The sequence below is a fragment of the Osmia lignaria genome, chromosome 7 (assembly GCF_051020975.1).
Source record: "Osmia lignaria lignaria isolate PbOS001 chromosome 7, iyOsmLign1, whole genome shotgun sequence".
NCBI lineage: Eukaryota > Metazoa > Arthropoda > Insecta > Hymenoptera > Megachilidae > Osmia > Osmia lignaria.
The window spans coordinates 6,280,251-6,298,644 of NC_135038.1; the positions used below are offsets into that span (position 1 = coordinate 6,280,251).

At 48.8% G+C, this 18,394-nt stretch overlaps 3 protein-coding genes across 4 annotated transcripts; 1 reads left to right on the forward strand and 2 right to left on the reverse strand.

The window, feature by feature from the left end:
- Positions 1 to 1,211: 1,211 nt before the first annotated feature.
- LOC117604609 (uncharacterized) lies at positions 1,212 to 9,138 on the reverse strand. 2 transcript variants are annotated; one of them, XM_034324894.2, is made up of 6 exons: positions 8,998 to 9,138; positions 7,331 to 8,932; positions 5,318 to 5,446; positions 2,935 to 3,268; positions 2,450 to 2,793; positions 1,212 to 2,370 (listed from the first exon to the last, which is right to left on the reverse strand). In XM_034324894.2, the coding sequence occupies exons 2-6, from the start codon at positions 7,561 to 7,563 to the stop codon at positions 2,103 to 2,105; spliced, it is 1,308 nt and encodes a 435-aa protein (XP_034180785.2). In that variant the 5' UTR covers positions 7,564 to 8,932; positions 8,998 to 9,138; the 3' UTR covers positions 1,212 to 2,102. The 2 variants fall into 2 exon arrangements, with proteins under 2 accessions (XP_034180785.2, XP_034180784.2); XM_034324893.2 differs by having other exon boundaries at positions 1,236 to 2,370; positions 5,318 to 5,464.
- A 2,408-nt stretch (positions 9,139 to 11,546) lies between these two features.
- Positions 11,547 to 14,550, forward strand: LOC117604613 (uncharacterized). Its single transcript, XM_034324900.2, has 4 exons — positions 11,547 to 11,675; positions 13,484 to 13,661; positions 13,736 to 13,823; positions 13,915 to 14,550. Exons 1-4 carry the CDS (start codon positions 11,552 to 11,554, stop codon positions 14,548 to 14,550), a joined length of 1,026 nt encoding a protein of 341 aa, XP_034180791.1. The 5' UTR covers positions 11,547 to 11,551.
- iPLA2-VIA (calcium-independent phospholipase A2 VIA) lies at positions 14,496 to 18,142 on the reverse strand. The gene is made up of 3 exons (XM_034324887.2): positions 17,373 to 18,142; positions 17,202 to 17,292; positions 14,496 to 17,109 (listed from the first exon to the last, which is right to left on the reverse strand). Exons 1-3 carry the CDS (start codon positions 17,594 to 17,596, stop codon positions 15,031 to 15,033), a joined length of 2,394 nt encoding a protein of 797 aa, XP_034180778.2. The 5' UTR covers positions 17,597 to 18,142; the 3' UTR covers positions 14,496 to 15,030.
- Positions 18,143 to 18,394: the final 252 nt, after the last annotated feature.

Here is an 18,394-nt window from a genome sequence, read left to right on the forward strand (position 1 = left end):
TCAACTATTTTCCCGACGGATCAACGAACCATCGAACGAGAGAAAAAAATGGGAAAGGTCACGAGATTGCTTCCTGCTTTTGCGAGAATTCGCTCCGAGACCTATATATTTATGAATTCCAAGATTAAAAGCGTGCCGGTGATTAACGCGAGGATACGGAGCGGAGAGGAAATTAATTATATCGCGAGGCCCGATAATTTATAACTGAATGCTGCTTTGTCCGTGAATTCGTATCCGGACCACTCAAGGAGATGTCGACATTTTTTTCTTCTCGGAATGGTTCGCGGAAGGATGTTGGAAATCGACCGCGATAATAGGTGTATCGCCCTGAAACGGGCCAGTCAGATAAAGATGCGCCCTTCTTTTCTCAATGAAATCTATTGTAAAGCAAAAGTCGACGAGAGGCTCGATCGTTTCCGGGGTCAAAAATCTAGCCGTTTCACGGAATCATTTTTATTTTTTTTTTCGTCAAAAATGTGTGGTTCTACCCTACGAGTCTGGCACGGAATCGAAACGAAACGCGTTCCATCGAGATCTCTCGATCGACGTCGAGTCGCTGAAAAAGAAATACAGCTGCGACAGGAACGATAGGTTCTCGCGACGAAACGCTGACTCTCGTCAACTTTTTCCTTTCCCATTCGTTCGTTTTTTTTTTCTTTTTTTCCTAAGTCGAAACGAAACCACTGTCGACGATGAAAATACGACGCACGATGACGGCATCGGTTATTTCTATCCGGAAGGCTACACTTTTCGTGTCGGTCGCGCGTGTCGAAAGGATTGTTCCAATTCTCGGCTCGAAATTTTAGGAAATCGTCGAGATCGAAGGTTTCTAAGAGGCTCGTTGCACACGCGCGATCCAGCGCGAGAACAGGAACAGCCGGAGTCCTCGACGAGGTTTAATCTCGAGACGCGGATAAGTGGCATAAAAGTCGCGACATATTCCCACGTTCCTCGTTGGACGAGCGTCCCGATAAGAGTGTTTGCTCTCGGAAACTTGGAACGGTCCATTCGTCCGTTCGAACGGTCGCGGTCCTTCTGCTTGCTGGTTCACCGTTAAATATTTAAACGCCAGTCCGAGTTTTTCTCACTTAATTAAATCATTCGTAGACGCACACAAAATCGAAAAAAAAAAAAAAAAACAAAAAGGAATACGTAGTATGTACATTTACTTACCGTTGCTTGATCGTCCGACGGCGCGACGCTCCGGCGGCGATCCGACGACCGAAATCTTTGCGAGGACGCAACGAAGAGGGCGAGAAGAAAGCTGGGTGTCATTTGGAAACGCTTCGTTTATTCCTATAAACCTTAGTATACAATAAACGGTGTCGTTAAATTAGCATCGGAACGGTGTCGCGTGAACGCGGCGATCTACACGTTACAGGCGGCGCAATAAATATCTAAGTACAAAGGCACGAGCGTCGGATTGTAACGAGGAATAATTTCAGGCGATCGTTACGCGACGACGCTTGGCGTGCTTCGATGGCCGTCGATTCGTTGCTTGCTGTACGCTCGCCTCTTTGCTCTCCTTTCGTCAACAATAGTAATAATAATAATAATAATAGATAATAAAATAATAATAATTGTCGAATAAAGGAATAATGGTAATAATAGAAATAGCCAAGTTAGATCACAAGCTTCGAGGGAAGAAATGATCGCTATACCGCTTACCACCGTATTCCTCCTAACAGATTCGAAGAAGAAACCTCGAAGAAAGAGGAGAACGTCTCGCATCGCGAATTTATTTCAAGAGCGTTCAGTACGCCAGTTTCGTCCGACGAACCAACCGCTCTCCAACGTCCAGTTTATAATTGCTGTCTTATGCATACTTTATTAGACGTTCGGATCGGCGCGAGACACGGTGGTATCGAGCGGTCTCGGTTTGTTTAACTTGAAATTCTGCGCTTTGGAATGGCCAGCTGTCATGGAATGATGTCATGGAGTAAGAATCGTGAGTGTCTGTGAGCTGCGCCGTACGCGCCACGAACCTATCCGTCGCTCGTTCTCCAAGCATCGAACGATCGAGCATCGATATCGTTTTAATCACCGTTCGTTTGAAAACGAGCTCTGAACCGTACGCTGCATTAAACTTTGTCTTCTCGTTCCTACATGTAGTGAGGCCAACTCTCGATACCAGGTACGTAACGTTGGTACTGCGCGTACGATGGAGACACGTGGGGATGGCTCATCTGCGTGGTCGCGTGCGAGTAGTGAGGATTGTGAGAAGAGGATATGTATTGCATGGGAGGAAGGGGTGGTTGCAGTTCGTGGTAACGGACTATCTCCTGTGGCGGTCTGTCTTCCCAAGAAGCCTCGGCGATCGTCTGCTCCGAGCAATGTCGTTTGTTCGGCCTCTCGATTTCCTCGTCGTATCTGCGAAAAGCCAGCAGTCTTTTTAATGAAAAGTCGAATTTTATTATATTCAAACGTTGCTTCTCGAGCATCGAATTACCTGTTGAAAATCCACTGAGACGCGGTGCTCGCCGAAGGAGGCACGTGCATCGATGGCACTTGAGGTCGGAGGTACTGGTCCAGCTCGCTGCTCTCGACCTCGCATTCCTGAGGGTTCAACGAAATATTTAGACCGACCCCGCCAAGAGATCCGAGCCCGTTCAATTGACCCTCTTCGATCGGTAGCCCCTCGCCAACATCTATGTACCGAAAATCGACGTTTGATTGCTGTTGCTGCTGTTGCTGATGATGCTGATGCGGAGACTCGCTGGAGGATGCGATCGCGAGATCCTGTTGCTGCTGTTGGTAGACGTTGTTGTTCTGTTGTTGCGACTGATGGGCGGCCTGCGCGCAAAGAAATCGCGTCGCTTCGCGATGGTGAACCGACCGACAAACGCGTTCCTCGCGCAATCTCGCATCCGGCCGAAAGTTTCCAGAAAAACGATCGAGCACGGGCAGCGGCGAGATTGGTCGACGGACAATTACCTGATTCGCGTAGTGTTGACCACGGGGAGTGGTGGGAGGAGTCGGCGGTGAAAGTCCGTGATTCGGAGTGGTCGGAGGGGACAGGCTGATCCCGCTTTGAGGCGAATTAGGCCCTTGCGCGCCCCTCGGACTCGCGTCCTCCTGCTTCAACGACCTGGACACGTTGAAGCTCGCGTTGCTTTGATTCCTCGATGGCGAACTCTCCCTGCCCGACGTTCGATTCTGATTCCGCCGTCGGGGCTGATACTTATAATCCGGATGCTCGCGCTTGTGGATCACGCGAAGACGATCCGCCTCCTCGATGAACGGTTTCTTGTCGTTGTCCGACAGCAATCTACGAATGCGAATTGCGAACGAACGGATTAAAAAAAGGGGATCGATCCGGAGGTGTTCACACGCGACCGCGTGAAACGAGAACATTTCCATCGACGTATCTGCGGCGATACACTCGACGAGTGCAAGTCGGAAGGTCTGGTTAGTGTTTCTCGCCGCGTAAAGAGTCTTAAGGGCGCAGCTCGTTCGCCACGTCACGTCGGAGCGGTTCTCTCCTTCGACTCGGTATATGTACATGCGCCTCCCGTCCCCTGTTAGCCTTTAATTCCTCGTGTTTATGTTCCCACTGGGCTCGTAAAATCCCAGGACCGATAAGCTTTTCCGGTGTTGGCCGCGAGATCGCTTCTCCACGATTCCGGTAATAATTCTATTCTCCGTCTCTGGTCCCTTATCGTTTCGCGCCGTTTTCCTTTTTCGCCTGGCTAAAACGTCGCGTCACCTTAACTCCGAAACGAAACGTAACGGAGCAACCTCGAACGCGACAGTGTCGCTGAGAACGAGCCGAAGAAAAGAAGAGAGGAAAGACAGCCCATCTGGTCAATGGACTTTGCGCCTGAAAGTTTTTTCGGACGGTAGGGTTCGACGACGACGTCGACGATAGCGGACCATGTCAGCCTCTCTCTTTTTCTTCGCCAGATGCAACGCAGGGTCAGCTAATTTACTCGAGGGCAGGCGGTAAGACGTCGCGACCACGCAAAGTCTACCGCTCGTTTTATCGGGGGAGGGACGTTGCGCGTCTTTCTGCTTCCGTCGGATAACGCGCATTTACCTGTTCGTCACGAGCGTTATTTGCACGCAGGGGACGAGACGGGGTAAGAGGAGGTGACGCGAGACGACGAAGGGACGGGCAGGTTCGGAAAAATTCACCTGACGAGGACAAGGCGTTTATTGTGATCCTCGGGGAGGCCCTTTATCCGAAGCGGGGAACCGGCCGGCAGCTGTTAGCACGCGCCAACGATGAACCGGGGATATATCTTTCGTTTTCGTTTCGTCGACAAACATCGCGTCTAATATCCGAACGCGCGATACCTTTCGAGCCGGAAGAAAGAGGACAAGATTTATTTCCCAAGCTTACATACACCTGGTTCCTCGGAGATATCGACGCCGATATCTACGACTCGCGATTACTTTTTTCTCACAAATGATCCGAGAGAACTTATTTCCCTTTCACGCGATTGTTCGAAAGAACACGAAAAAATGAAGCAGCGCCGCTCCGTTTCTGGTAGAGGCAACGTCACGCGCCCCAACGGGGAACGCTTTCTTTACTTTCGGTAGCCCGTGCTAATATCCCCGAGGGTCCATTCCGAAAGGTGCTAAATAATTACCGCTTTAAAAATCGAACACGAGCGCCTGCGTTTCCATACGACGTGGCTTGTTCTAACGAGAAATCGACGGAAAGCACGGTTTAGAAAAGGAACGAAAGTTAGGCTTCGCGAGTCAGCTCTATTTTGACGTTAAACGATAATCGCGCGAGGCTATCGTTGATCGGAATCGCGATCGAGCGGTATCGTAAAATGATTCACCGCGGGGGTGCCGGTCGGGGCGGCGTTCTGTGATCCTCGCTCACGGCACCCACCGGGGCACCTCGTTAGAGTCTCGATCGAGAAACGGAATATCCGTCCTCCGACGTCGCGTACGCGAATATCTCGAATACGTACTCGTCTCTGTGAAAGCACCGCAACGCGTTCGTCGACCGACCGAATCGTACGAAGCGTTTCCGCCAAGGATCTCTAAATGAACTACGAAACGATTTTCACCAGTGACAGCCAACGTCGAGAAATAAAGGCTGCGCGGTTGTCAACCGAGGTCGGTCGTACCACGTGCAGTCTTGGCGCCACGTGGTTAAAACGTGTTCGATTTCCGTGCTTACACGCGCACTTGGCGTATATTTGTGTACGTGTGTTATGTCGTGTAAAAAAGACTGCTCGCGAAATTGCTTGTAAAAATAGACCGAGCAAACAAGTGGTCGCGTGGATCGCCTCCAGCTGGAGGCGAAGTTGTTCGGAAAAATCGCAAGAAAGGTAGACAAATATACATTGCAACCACTCACCGCCAAAGTTTCCCTAAGGTCTTGGACAGCTCCGCGTTGTGAAGTTGAGGATATTGGTCGGCGAGTATTCGTCTGGCAGCCTGGGCCCATACCATAAACGCGTTCATCGGCCTTTTCACGTGCGCCGCTCTTTTGTCGCCGGAACCCCTGCAATTCGAGGACATTATCTTCATTGGAAACGATTGTTCGTTTCGAACGCATGCGAAGCCGCCGTCGACGACGACGACGACGACGGGAGCGTACGATTTCGAAAGGGTGCAGCAGCGAAAGGGACGAAAGACGATGCTAGATCGAGAATCCGGGAAAGGATCGGACACGAGAAATCGAGTGACTTGCAGAAGAAAATAACCAGACACTCGGATGCGTTCGCGTAGTTTTGTAGCCGTGCGTATAGCTACCCCTGGGTCATCCGGGCGAACGCGGCACGCTTAAAATCGACCTTAAAATAACACTGCCGCTGCCAACGGGTGACGAGCAGGAATGGACGTATCCCTTTCTTTCTTAGAAGATGACTTCATAAAACCGTTGCCACGTCCAGTCGGGAATCGACGTGACTGACGTGATTGCCGTACAAGCCTCCACCCTCCTACTCCTCTTCCTCGTGATGTTTTCTTTCTGGGATTAATCGATCCTCGCTCGAGGACCTCGTGGCAACCACCATCTAGCTAAGAAGCCCAACTCCGCTCCGTGACGAACCGTTCCGAAACGACGTCGAATAAAAGCGGCCAAGAATTCGAGAAAAACAGGCTCGCACGTATTTCGGCCTCTTTGAAATAAGAGGGGCGTTAAATCCGTGTGTAAACCCAACCGGTGAGGAGCCGTTGGTAATTAGCGCGGGCTCACTAACAAGGGTTTTCACGGCAGTCGCGAGTCACTGCGGTGTACGCGCGGTTTACCTAGATACGCAAAAAATCTTTCAGTCTTTACACCTCGTTTAGACGGTCGAACAGACACGGCGTAGGCGTGGCAGCTACGCATCCGTCTCATTATTTCCCAACATCATCGTTGCAATCGCGAGGAACCACCGCGACCAGTTGCTCCCTCGAATCTCGAATAAAAGAAATCGTGCGACGTGGACTTACCGTTGGATAAACAGTCTGGGAAATACGCAACGGTCAGGGTGTATTCTCATGGATTTCATGGGAATTAAAACTAGTCGATTTTATCGGCCCGTATCCGTCGGAAATAAACATCGTACCCTTTAGCTACCCCGAGATAACCCCGTATAATTGAGGGTTAGCGAGCGATAAGCCGCGCCGCATTGCGATGCACGCTCCAACCGTTTTCCACGTTCCCGAACGAGCCGCGACCGGGAAATTCTCGCCAAGCCGTTCGTACACGTTCGTTCGAGTTTCCACGAGGCTTCCGCGTATCGATATTGCTATTGATATTCGCGAACGAATGGTAAATCGTCGCTGCGCCATCGGAAATGATTGCGTCACGTTCTTGGAGCGCGTGATTCGATTTTATCGAATCGTAACGATCGTCGGCATGGCGCAACGGGACGGCCATTAATTCGTCCCCTTCTTCGATAGGCGAACGAAAAAACCTCCGTTCCTCTGGTATCGCTCGTCCTTTGCGATCTTCTCTGCTTCTCACGAATGCCGATCCATCGACAGAAATAGAGAGGAAGACAGCCCACCAGATCGGACATTAATTAGCTAATTTGCGTTAATTGGCAACCGAGGACATTTTTCCACGAGTCGTCGTTTCCCAAGCCGAGGAAACGAGTGCGTCATAATTAAGTTAGCGTTACGTATTTTTAAAGCTTATACCCTTCTTCTTCTCTTCTTCCATTCTCCGCTTGCCTCGCTCTCTCTGCTCCTTCTTCCTTTACCTTTTTCTTCCCTCTTTTCCCATCTTTCTCGTCGCACCTAAAACGCCCTGGGGGCAACTTTCTCGCGCGAATTCCTGCTAATATCGTGGTTACGCAAACGCGAAAATGTGTCCCTTTCAGCTGCCGCGAAGGAAACGCGAATTAAACGTGTGAGAAATATTGAACGGGAAACTCACTTGGTAGCAACAGGTACCAGAGTCCAGTCGTATCCCTGAAGAACTTTGGTGACCGCCGCGCTGATCCTCTCGCCTCCGTTAGCGCCGATCGTCGACGCTTTCACGTTGTTACTGTTATTGTTGTTGTTATTGTTGTTGCTGGTGTTACCGTTGCTGGAGCCGGCACCGCAGTTACCGTCGCTACCGTTGCTCGACGAAATCGAACCGGATGCCTCTCCCATGACGTCGTTCATCTTTCGCTTTCGTTCCGGTCAAGAGAAAAATAACGGGAACGATAGGGGACGAAGGAATCGACGGATTTATCGATTCGGAGGACGCGCACGTTACCGAAGAACGGTTCATCGACTAATTGGAATGACCATTTTATCGCGATAGAACGTCACTTCCGTTACGCGCGGCCCTGCTCGAACCGCGTCCGCGATTTTCCGCTCGTTTCTTCGTTTCTTGTCTCGTCTTCCCTCGCCGATATTCACTGTTATCGACGCGCACGTTTGTCACGTTTAATTAATTTTGCACTCGATTACGGCGTGCGGGAAACGCAACGAACGAGAGGAGCATCGTGTTGATCCGTCGGGAACGCGTTGAGGTCTCGGTCTCTATCTTCGCGCAAATTCTTTTTCTTCGTCGTGACTCAACGGCTACGGCAATTCTAATCTGCGCTCCTCTTTGTGCATCGACCCGTTTTGCTCTCTTTTCCTTCGCTTCCACTATCGGCCACTCTCCACGGCACCATCGACGTTCCAGAACAGGCGAATAAACGGGCAACGGATACTTGGATCTCTTTCTTCGTCGATCACCTCGAAACTTGACCCGACAGGGCGATGAATTTTCGATCGAACGAACCACCTTCGGTTACCACTTTCCCTCACGGTTATTTCACTTTCTTCTCAATGTCCCCGTTTCGAGTTTTTCGCGGAATACTCACTGGAGTAGCGCACAATCGACGATGATCTATCGCGCGAGATACAAAAACTTTTGAAAACGCGTTCGACAAAGATCTATCACGGAGAATCGATTGCTGTCACTTCGACGATCGACGTGTACGCGAGGGTAAGCAAGAAATCACTGTGGAAAGCTCGCGTTTTGGCTGCACAAGATCACCGAAAACATCGCGTTCTCGTTCGTTTTTCCAGCAAAGTCGAGAATGCTGGAGGCGCGCGAGAGGAGCCGGTGTCGGACGAGGATTCCTAGTTGCTTGCGCGATCGGCGCTCGAGTGAGGTGGTTGCATCGCCTCAGGGCAGTTTCCACCGATTGCTCCGACACAGCGGCTGCTAGTTGGGGGCGGGGCGATCCCGAAGAGCTGGTAACACTTGTTGCTTCGCGATCGTGCCCACCGTCGATGGTACGAGATACGAGGGGAAAGGGACTACCGATGTACTTACGGACGCTTGGGTGCTGCTCGCTCCTCCACTCTCGATCCGAGGAAATTCAACGCGCTTCTTACGAACGCCCGCGAAATTCGGCAGAAATTCAGACGTAGAAATTCGCTGAATCGAATGGATGACAAACACCCTTTCTCTGGATCCAACTTAGAATCAAGGTCGAAATGAAATCTCCTTTGAGTTGTTGAAAATTTCCGAATTCTCCTCTTTCTGGTCCTTCTGTAAAAGAGGAAATGACAGAATCAGAGCAACGATCGAGTTCGTTTGATTTCTCTTCTACCTACGATTATCAGTACCCCTCCAGGGATCCCTTCCCCGTGCTATCATTTATTCCAAAGTCGTTTCTCCTCGTCGACGGGAGTCTCTATGGCTACGCGACGTATCCTCCTGAAGTAAGACCAATCGGGTTTCTTCTCGCTCCACCTATCTCTCCTTTCTTTTCTCCTTCTCTCTCGCTCCCTCTTTCTCGCCCGTTCTCTCTCTCTCCTCCTATCCGTCTATCCCTCTTTGTCCTGGCTCGCCTTCTCTTCCTTCCACCCACGCAGGACCGGCGATTGGTCGGTCAGTCGCTAGCAATAACAACGTCACAAGGAGGAGCGTGCAATTTTCCTGGCGACGCACCAAGTCCGAACGCCTCGATGGTTGCACTCGTCCACGGGTTCCCGAAGTGGACGGAGGTGGTCTTTTGCACTCGAGGAACGTGCAGTCGAATCGACTCGAGCGTAGAGTACGAAGATCGAGTTTGTTTATTTGACAGCCGGTTCCTCGGTATCCTCGAGGAGAGAACTCCGAATGCGACGCGCGATACGCAGCGTGTCCGAAGGCTAGCGCACGCGGTACGCGATGACATCGTGCCGGCTCGATGACAGTGCACAATGTAGTCTAGCTGGTATCACCGTTGGGGGTCCGAGAATTGCGGTGCTCGCCACCCGGGGGGCTACGTGTGTCCAGTACTCGATGCCTCTCCACGGCTATCTTCTCTCTTTTCCCCCCCTGTCCCCATCCTCTTTCCTTAGGTAACCCTTACCCGTCCGTTCGTAGCCACGATCCCTCCTGACCAGCAAGTATCCTTTCAAGTGTCCGACAGAGATCCGACGCAGGACCCCCGGGAATTGGTGAAATCATTATTTCGTATCTGTCACGCTGCTCGATCTCTTCTGCCTCCACGTACATATACAAGTATACCTACATATCTGTCCTTCGATTCTCAACGGCGTTCTCGTTATCGCCATCTTATTTTATGTAGAAACTCTCCAAAGGAAGTCCAACGATCGTTCGTATGCACCAGTTTGTTTAGTTTCCCGAGAAAAGGATACGGTAGAGTCCTTGTTCGCGGAAGTTGAAGAGCGTAGGCGACCCGGGAGCGTGCGTTTCCCGAGCGTGAGCGGCCCTGAAACCAATTCTCGTTCGCGTATACCGAGAACGAAGGCACATATTGACGCCACGTGCGCTCCGGGATGTTTATCCCAGGAAGAGCAAAATTCCGGCTTGCTGAAATCAATATTATTGTTCGCGGTCGGCTAAATTTGAATCGCGATTCGGTTGCAGCGCGTAATGCCGGCCGCGTGTGCGGGAAACAACGGATCGAGGAACGATCGATGCAACAATGTTGGAGAAAAAAATATTCCGAGCCGTGGCGAGGCGAGGCGAAGGAGAAGGAAAGTTAAAAGGGTTCGAGCAGGGGTTTACGCGCTCTCAAGGTTGTTGGACGCGATGGAAAAAGGGGTTCGCTCGTTGGACAGCAAGAGGATTTCCCTTCGCGATAGACTCGCGTCGGGGCTGTGATAAAAACGTAGCGATCCGTAATCCGTCCAAGTGTCTCGAGCGTTTCCGAGAGGCCGAGTACGCGTTTACGCGCTACCAGCACGTTAATCCCGTAAAGTGCGAGCAAGATGCCCCCTTTGATCTCTCACAAAAGCCGCCACACGGCATTGACCGTGGTTTATATATGCTCATGTATGGGCCACTGTATTTGCTAGCTCACTCATTCATTAAATTCGTTGTATAATTAGGCTCGACAGAAAGACGGAGACTGTCAACCCCGTGATTCGTGTGCAGTCGCGCGACGTAGACATAAAAAGGAGCACTGCCTCCTCCATCTCTTTCTCCTCCTCTTCATCCTTGTTGCACTATTTCTTCAGCACCGTTTGCCTCTCTTCTTACCCCTTTTCCTCTCGGTATCGCGATGAAAAATCTGAAAGATTGGGATCTCGTTAGAATTTGGAAACTTGAATTTCTAGGGAAACCAGTGTGTTCGATCATCCGAATCTTTATCGCGTTTAGGAAAACGAAGCGATCGCCGACCACGAAAAAGGACAAAGGTGCCAAGGATATCCCGGTAGATCGAGCCAAGACGAGAATAAGAACGGAAAAGGGACAAGATCCTAGATACCCCCCACCAAACGCAGAGGTGGTCCACGGAACCGCCTCCGCGATCTACCATCCAACGTTCGGTGCGTGTGCCAGACGCGTGCTCGCCGTTTCTGCCTCTTTCGTGGACCAACCTGCCTGCTTGTTCTCCGAACGAACCACCGCAGACTCCACCGATCCGCGTCCCCGTGTCTCTTCTAGTCAGTCAGCCATCGGAGTTTCCGCGCGCGGCCGTGTCTTCGTCTTCGAAGGTGGACCAAGTCTAGCGGCGAGATCGAGATCGAATACCATTCTATCTTCTTCCCCGCGAATCGTTCGAATCGTTAACCGTGAAGTGCGGGTTTACATTTCGGTAACAGTCGCTTGAGAATCCTCTCAAACCCGCGTGCAGGATAAAGAACCTTGATGATCGGCTGGTGAATGTGCGCGATCAACGATCAGTGATCAACCAAAGGATCATCCATCGAGATGGAAACTCGTCACGCTAATGGTATACCGTCGGCGACGGAAACGGAGGCTGGACCATCGAGCGGCGAGCAATGCAGCGGTTCCAGCAACTCGCTGGACGACGCAGTGGGCAAACTACTTCAAGGTTTGCTAAGCTTTCTCTCTCTCTCTGTCTCTCCGTTTCGTAAGATTCGATAAATCGTGCTGTTTGCCTGCACTTCTGCACGTTGCATTTACGAATCTCTATCGCAGATAAAGAGGAGAAGAGAGAGCAACGCATCGAAGCGAAGCGATGAAAGGGCAAAGATAAAGAGCGTAAAGGATTTCCTATCTCGGTTTTCTCGGTTCTCTCGATTGTACGTGTTGCTCGAATCACGCGTCCAAGAAGGACACTTTAATTGGCGCCGAAAGTCGGCTTCGGTGGCTGGCTTCGTAGATTTATCCCCGCGATACCCCAGCCGAACGGAGGGAAAGGCGAGTGGCAAAGGGGAAGGCGGAATGTAGGACCGCGGAAAGACGATTTCGAGGAAGATTCGAGTGGCAGGTGCTGCGAACAGAGCGAAACCGCTGAACGTTTGCCACCGACGCTAATTATGTTAGTACGAAATTAAATCCGAGACATCGGCTCGCGCGACCGTAGCCACGGGAATATGGCGAAAGGTGGGGACCGAGAAGAAGTAACGGGAGCTCGGCATGATTTACGAGGCTGCGTCTCGTTGAAATTTCGCGTACTTACTTACGTCCTCTGAACGTTTCGAAAGACGAACCTTTGATATTTTATTATCTTTCTCTCGTAAATCTTATCTACTTCCGCGAAAATTTCATCCTTGTACCGCGTTAAAGAAAAGATCGAATCGAACCAACTGCTTCCCTTGGTCCATCGGTTTCGCCCTGTTGGTAGATGCTAAACAGGCGACGCGAATGCGATTTCACGGTGAAACGGGATCGATGAATTCGCGTGACGACCAAGCAACCGTTCCCGTCACTCATCGACCACTGAAGCTGTCGATGCGTTCAACGAGCTTCTTTCGTTAACGAGACTATCGTGATGCTAACGAGCAGATTTGTACGGAAGTTAATGTAGCAAGAGTCGACGACAGATCGGCATTGACGAACGCAACGCGCCGAAACACACCGGTTCATTCAACGGGCTACAACCCCTTATTGTCAACTGCGCTCTCTCGCTTTCTCCTCCCTTTCTTAATCTCCTTCTCCGTTGGTATCGTTCGCGTTTCGCAAAGGTACGAAAATTTCTTCATCATAACCGGCTTCCATCCGGTTTCATCAACGCGCGATTAAATGACTCGTCTAGGAGGAGCAGAACTCGTTTGTCCCTAAGTCATTTTTCGCGCGAAATTTTTTCTATTTCCGTCGCTTTCTAGGGTGCAAGCCCTTTCCGCGTTTCCATGGAAAATATTCTGCTTTCGGTATCGAAGAAAGCTTTCGCGGAGGACCTCGAACGGACGTTAAAAGAGCCGACAGAGAGACCGCTTCGGTGAACCGTGTCCCTATGGTAATTAGCTGAACCTACGAAACTTAGTCTCCCTGTTTCCTACGTTTCTGATGACACTTCGCCACGTGAACCCTTCTTCCCTTTAACCTTTATTCGACTTTCTTTCCCCGATTCTATCTTCGATCGAAGAGTAGAACGACTCGAGAGACAGAGAAAGGGTACGCGTTTTACGTGTAAACCTTTTTCGAACGCGACCGACTTTACGGGGATACAGGTGTCGCGTCTTATCTACACCGTTCCTTTACGATCTAATTCCGTGGCGAGATAGGCTACGCGACACATCCGGTGACAGTGTATGCACCCGGACTGCTTGTTACCGTTTCCTCTCTTTCATATCTCTGGCTAACGATTCGAGTATGTACGGTTTGTCTACGCGCGACGTAGAGGAGAGAATACGGATAACGCGTTGGAAAGATCCTAAATGTCTGTTCAATTATCAGGTTACGACTGGACCTTGCTTCCGGTCACTTCTCGCGCCGGAGGACGAAGGAGCGCTCACGTGAAACGTCCGATGAACGCGTTCATGGTTTGGGCCCAAGCGGCGAGACGCAGGTTGGCTGATCAATACCCTCAGCTTCACAATGCCGAGTTATCAAAGACGCTTGGAAAATTGTGGAGGTACTTGTAAAATTTCTTATCGTTCGATTACGATAAGCCGTCGCATTGGAAACTAACCGGCGTCGATCTAATAGAATACTGAGCGACGGTGAGAAGCAACCGTTCATCGAGGAAGCCGAGAGACTGAGGAACGCGCACAAAAAACAACATCCGCATTACAAGGTGACTGTCGTCTAGATTATTTGAGGTATTACATTCCTACGGTTCGACTGGTAGACAGGTACGAAATTAAAACGATACCCGACAATTGCAGTATCAACCGCGGCGACGGAAACCGAAACCGGAAGAGCAAATGGGCATCGTGATGCATCGGACTACGCTATCGTCTTCGGCCACTTCGCTCGACTCTGCCAACTCGTCCGACTGCACGTACCCTCGTCTCTATCCACCGGATACCGGCATGAAAACGTACGACAGACCGAGTTACCACGACACCAAATCCACCTACGATCTCTCCAGGTCTTCCTGGCCGAACGACTCGGCCAAGTACCCGATGGATCATCCGATGGACAAACCGTACGACGGTACGAGATACGAGGCGAGCGTGGCCAAAAGCTACGTCGAGTCGAAGTGTTACGAGACCGTGAAATACCACGACGTGTCCACCGTACCAAAGTATCACGAGACGATTCCAAAATACTCGGAATTACAGGCGAAAGCTTACGATTTGCCAAAGTACCCGGACAGCTTGAAATACGCGGCCGATGTTACGAATCCGACGAAACCATACGCCTGTCTACACAGCCAATATTACTCAGCACCGTGTACAGAAGGGTACACCGTGCACGAGGAGAACGATTATCAAACGCAACCGGTATCGAGCCATTCGTTTTATCCGTACATTTCCGCGTCCATGAGCCAACCGCCTTACTACATGGGACCTAGGTAGAATTTTCTCCTTATTTTCTTTTCGCAACTTTCTAGGAAAAGGAGATCTACCAGGAATGATTGAATCGCTTCGTAACATTTTCTTCTTTCTTTCTTCCATTGGTTATATTTATTTTTGGATAAACACTTTGGCGATCGAATAAATACACGATGGAATAAATAACCTGCACGGTGAATACTTTGATCAACAAAGCTACAAGTGTTTAGTTAGTATACTTGCTGTTACTTGCTATCTGTTACAATTCAACTACTAACAGATTATCCTTCCTCTTCAATAATTCACTGTTCGGTAAATATAAGAGGATAGAAATAAAAATCGAAACTAAGACGCTAAAATTATGCGCCACTGTCGTACCAGACGAACAAATTCTTCCTACGATGAATTTCTTCCCTCAAAAAAAAGGAAAAAACTAAAACCTAAAAATTCGTTAATAAAAAAAGAAGTAGTATACAAGGATTAATATCAGCTTCGAAGACAATTTCACATTTCGCTGTAAACGTCGCGATTTATCACGGCAGCTAATTCTCTTATTTGATCTCTGTTGGCGTGTATAAACGCTTGCGCGATCCATATCATGTCGGCCAGTATCTCGTCGTTCTTCTCATCCATGGCAACATCTTCGCAAAGTTGAGGATTGAATCTATAATATGGCACGCCGATCATGGAACACCAGTTTCTAGCACGATCGACGACCCTTCCATCGGTAGCGGTCGCTTGATCCACCAGCAGGTCCGTCAGAATCGATATTCCCATGGCAAGCTTCGCAGTACCCCATAAACTTTCCGGTAAAAATGTATCTATGTCTCTCAGCTGAGTAGTTGGCGGAAGACCGGTGCCAAGAGAAACCACCAGAGACAAGGGCACCGCTTCTTGTTCCCGACCAGATGCCTTTAACGCGAGATTGTACTCATGGATTTCGGTCATGGCGTCCAACGTTGGATTGTTCGCTATCAATCCACCGTCGAGAAATTTTCCAAATGATTTAAAGTAAGTGGGAGCAGCGCCGGTTGCGCGTGCAACGTGCCAAACTAATTGTTCGTTCGGTGGCGAAAGCGTAATGGATGTCGAGCTCAATATTGGAATTTTTAACAACGTACTAGGAGACTCGTAGTTGCGGAATAAATAAAGATCGACGGGCTTCTTATCGGCCATCACGCCCGTGATCATTATCTTTGGTTTTTCGATATCGGACATTACCGTGTCGGCTCCGAGACTATCCTTCAAGACTCTCTCTAAATCGTCGCTATTGTACGGTCGCATTCCCACAAAAGTTTCCTCCTTGATACGAAAGTAAAGCGCTTGACATTCGCGCAGAGACTTGCCTAACGCGAGACCAAGAGCCAGAATTCCACCCGTCGAAGTGCCCGCGATCCAGTCGAAACAGTCTACGATGGGTTTACCGAGGACCGATTCGATTTCCAACAGCGTTTGTACCAGAACTAAACCACGAATCCCTCCTCCGTCTAGACAGAGAAGTCGACCGCCTTTGATTCGTTTGTTTCCTTGCGTAGCCATTTTATCCATACCAGATACGTGAAGCATTTGATCTAAGATGGTCCGTGGATGGACCTTCGGTGCTTGTCGCGGAGCGATACCGTCAAAGCTCTCGCTATACTTACACCCCAAATTGCAATTGGTCATCTCCGGTGGGCAACGCTGAGCGCCCACCGCGTTCAATACGTACAGAATCCTTTGTCCCTCGCTACTGTCGATATTCACTCGATGCCGTGGCGTTTCCGACTTCCAATTCCTCGCGTCGATGTCCGCACCGAAACCTATCAGACTTTGAACGATGGCCAGCGTACCTTCTGAGACTGCTAAATGCAACGGAGTGTTACCATCCTTGTCGACGATATTCACGGAAGCCATATGACTCAGGAGGGCCACCACGCACGGTAAACGTTTTCTCATCGCCATAATATGCAAGGCGGTTCGACCATCGAAATTTAATGCATCTATGTCGCAATTACTTTCGATCAAAGCATTGATCACCTCTCTGCTCAACGACCAATGCAACGGCGTGCCACCAAACTTCATATCTTCGGCGTGAAGTACGTTCGGTTTACTGTGTAGAAAGTCACCCACGTAACTTGGACTAGAAGGTTCACCCTCGGATGCAGGAATGTTTACGTCCGCCCCGATCAATAAAAGAGCTTTAACGCATTCGGGTTTATTATTCAGGCACGCAACATGCAACGGTGTGTGACCATTACAGTTTCGACTGTTCAGACTGTTTGGAAGATCTCCTCCGAGGGCTAGAATTATTTCTTTGGTAGACGTTGCCGCGAAATGGTACACGGTATTCGCATTATTATCCAAATGTTCCAGGGAACTTTTCGCTTCTATCAGCATCTGTACCGTGCGCAAATTATTACTTTGCACCGCGACTTGTAACGGAGATACTCCTGACTCGATATCACCGCTGTTTAACTGGCTGTTCACGGCGGTATGGGCGAAAGCATTGCAAAGAGCAAAGTGAGCTGCCAAGTGTGCCAATGTCCAACTGGGATGTTGTACCAGGGTGTCGCATAATTTTTGTATCTTACTTACGTTACACATCTGCAAAAATAAATCATTATCAGTATCTGTTCTATTGTTTTTTATCTCTTTGTTTAAAAACATATTTAAATAATGAAATAAACGTTGATTACCTCACGACAAATCTGAACCAATACTGGAACCTTATCTTTGTAAATGATAAAGTGTCCTTCTGCGTGTGATTTGTCCTCGGACCGAAATAAACTATATATATATAAATTTATAAATTTTTACGTTATTCACTGTCTTTAATATAGAAGTAACGTATATATGAAAGAACATACCTATACGCTTGATGTAACGTTTCTGTACAAGGTCTATGAAGAACGATCTCATACTTTTCCAGATGTCGTTCTCCTGGAGCGTAAAGTACAATGCCATCCTCCCGACAAAGAATATGTCGATTACTATAATTTTCAGGTTTAACCTCTAGGACAAGATTTGGCGATACGTCCGAAGACATGATATTTCGGAAAACGTTACTAGCTATTGTTCCTAACCACGCCATTGTAAATGATTTAGGTTATATGTAGATGAAACGGCAATCGTACGTTTTAACTGACTACCAGCCAGTTCGAAAGATCGAATAAATCATATATACAATATATGTGTCAAACATTTCTTGGTAAATGTATCATGACGTGTCATCGATGTCACAAAAAATAAAACCGGGAATCCTTCATATACACAAACTTAGCAGCTGATCGTACGTGAAGCACGACAGTAACAGCGTGACAATGGTATTACATCTACGGATTTACGTAAACAAAAGTTTTGTAACAGTCTTACCAACGTATTGATCACTGCTGCCAAAAATAGGGCAAAAATGGCTGCATGAAGCCTTATAAGATAAAACGTATTTAGTAGGTAGTAAAGAAAGAAGAATACAATGCTTAGTGTCGCTTGATGATGCCGCGACGCGTGTGTGTGACGCCATCAAATGTTTCATCTGGCAATGATTCTAATGCATACAAATTACAGAATTAAATATTTCTGAGAACTAATGCTCAATACACTGATCGGAAGTTCGATCCCTGCGCCATCTGCTCGAAAACGGCGGAAACTACTCGACAATATTATCGACTAATCGAAGTTTAATATGACATCGATAGTACTGTAATCGATAGGGAGATTCGATTTAAAAATATCGAATTAATCGATATTTCGATAGAATAAATAATTTAGAGTTAGTTTATTTAATTATTATGCAAAAATTAAATCAATTATAAACGTAGATTTATGATTCAATTATCTAAAAGATACAATTTTTTGGGTAATTGTAAATTTTAGGAATTAAAGATCTTCA

What these genes read in the sequence shown, in the direction of transcription:
- LOC117604609 (XM_034324893.2), bottom strand. Translation starts at nt 7,563, where the DNA reads ATGAACGACGTCATGGGAGAGGCATCCGGTTCGATTTCGTCGAGCAAC. An exon ending in ACCTTAGGGAAACTTTGGCG is followed by an intron (nt 3,269 to 5,317) that starts GTGAGTGGTTGC and finishes TCGCATTCGTAG; the next exon opens with ATTGCTGTCGGACAACGACA. An exon ending in TCTCAGTGGATTTTCAACAG is followed by an intron (nt 2,371 to 2,449) that starts GTAATTCGATGC and finishes GGCTTTTCGCAG; the next exon opens with ATACGACGAGGAAATCGAGA.
- LOC117604613 (XM_034324900.2), top strand. Translation starts at nt 11,552, where the DNA reads ATGGAAACTCGTCACGCTAATGGTATACCGTCGGCGACGGAAACGGAG. An exon ending in AGTGGGCAAACTACTTCAAG is followed by an intron (nt 11,676 to 13,483) that starts GTTTGCTAAGCT and finishes TTCAATTATCAG; the next exon opens with GTTACGACTGGACCTTGCTT. An exon ending in AACAACATCCGCATTACAAG is followed by an intron (nt 13,824 to 13,914) that starts GTGACTGTCGTC and finishes CGACAATTGCAG; the next exon opens with TATCAACCGCGGCGACGGAA.
- iPLA2-VIA (XM_034324887.2), bottom strand. Translation starts at nt 17,596, where the DNA reads ATGGCGTGGTTAGGAACAATAGCTAGTAACGTTTTCCGAAATATCATG. An exon ending in ACGTTACATCAAGCGTATAG is followed by an intron (nt 17,293 to 17,372) that starts GTATGTTCTTTC and finishes ATATATATATAG; the next exon opens with TTTATTTCGGTCCGAGGACA. An exon ending in TGGTTCAGATTTGTCGTGAG is followed by an intron (nt 17,110 to 17,201) that starts GTAATCAACGTT and finishes TTATTTTTGCAG; the next exon opens with ATGTGTAACGTAAGTAAGAT.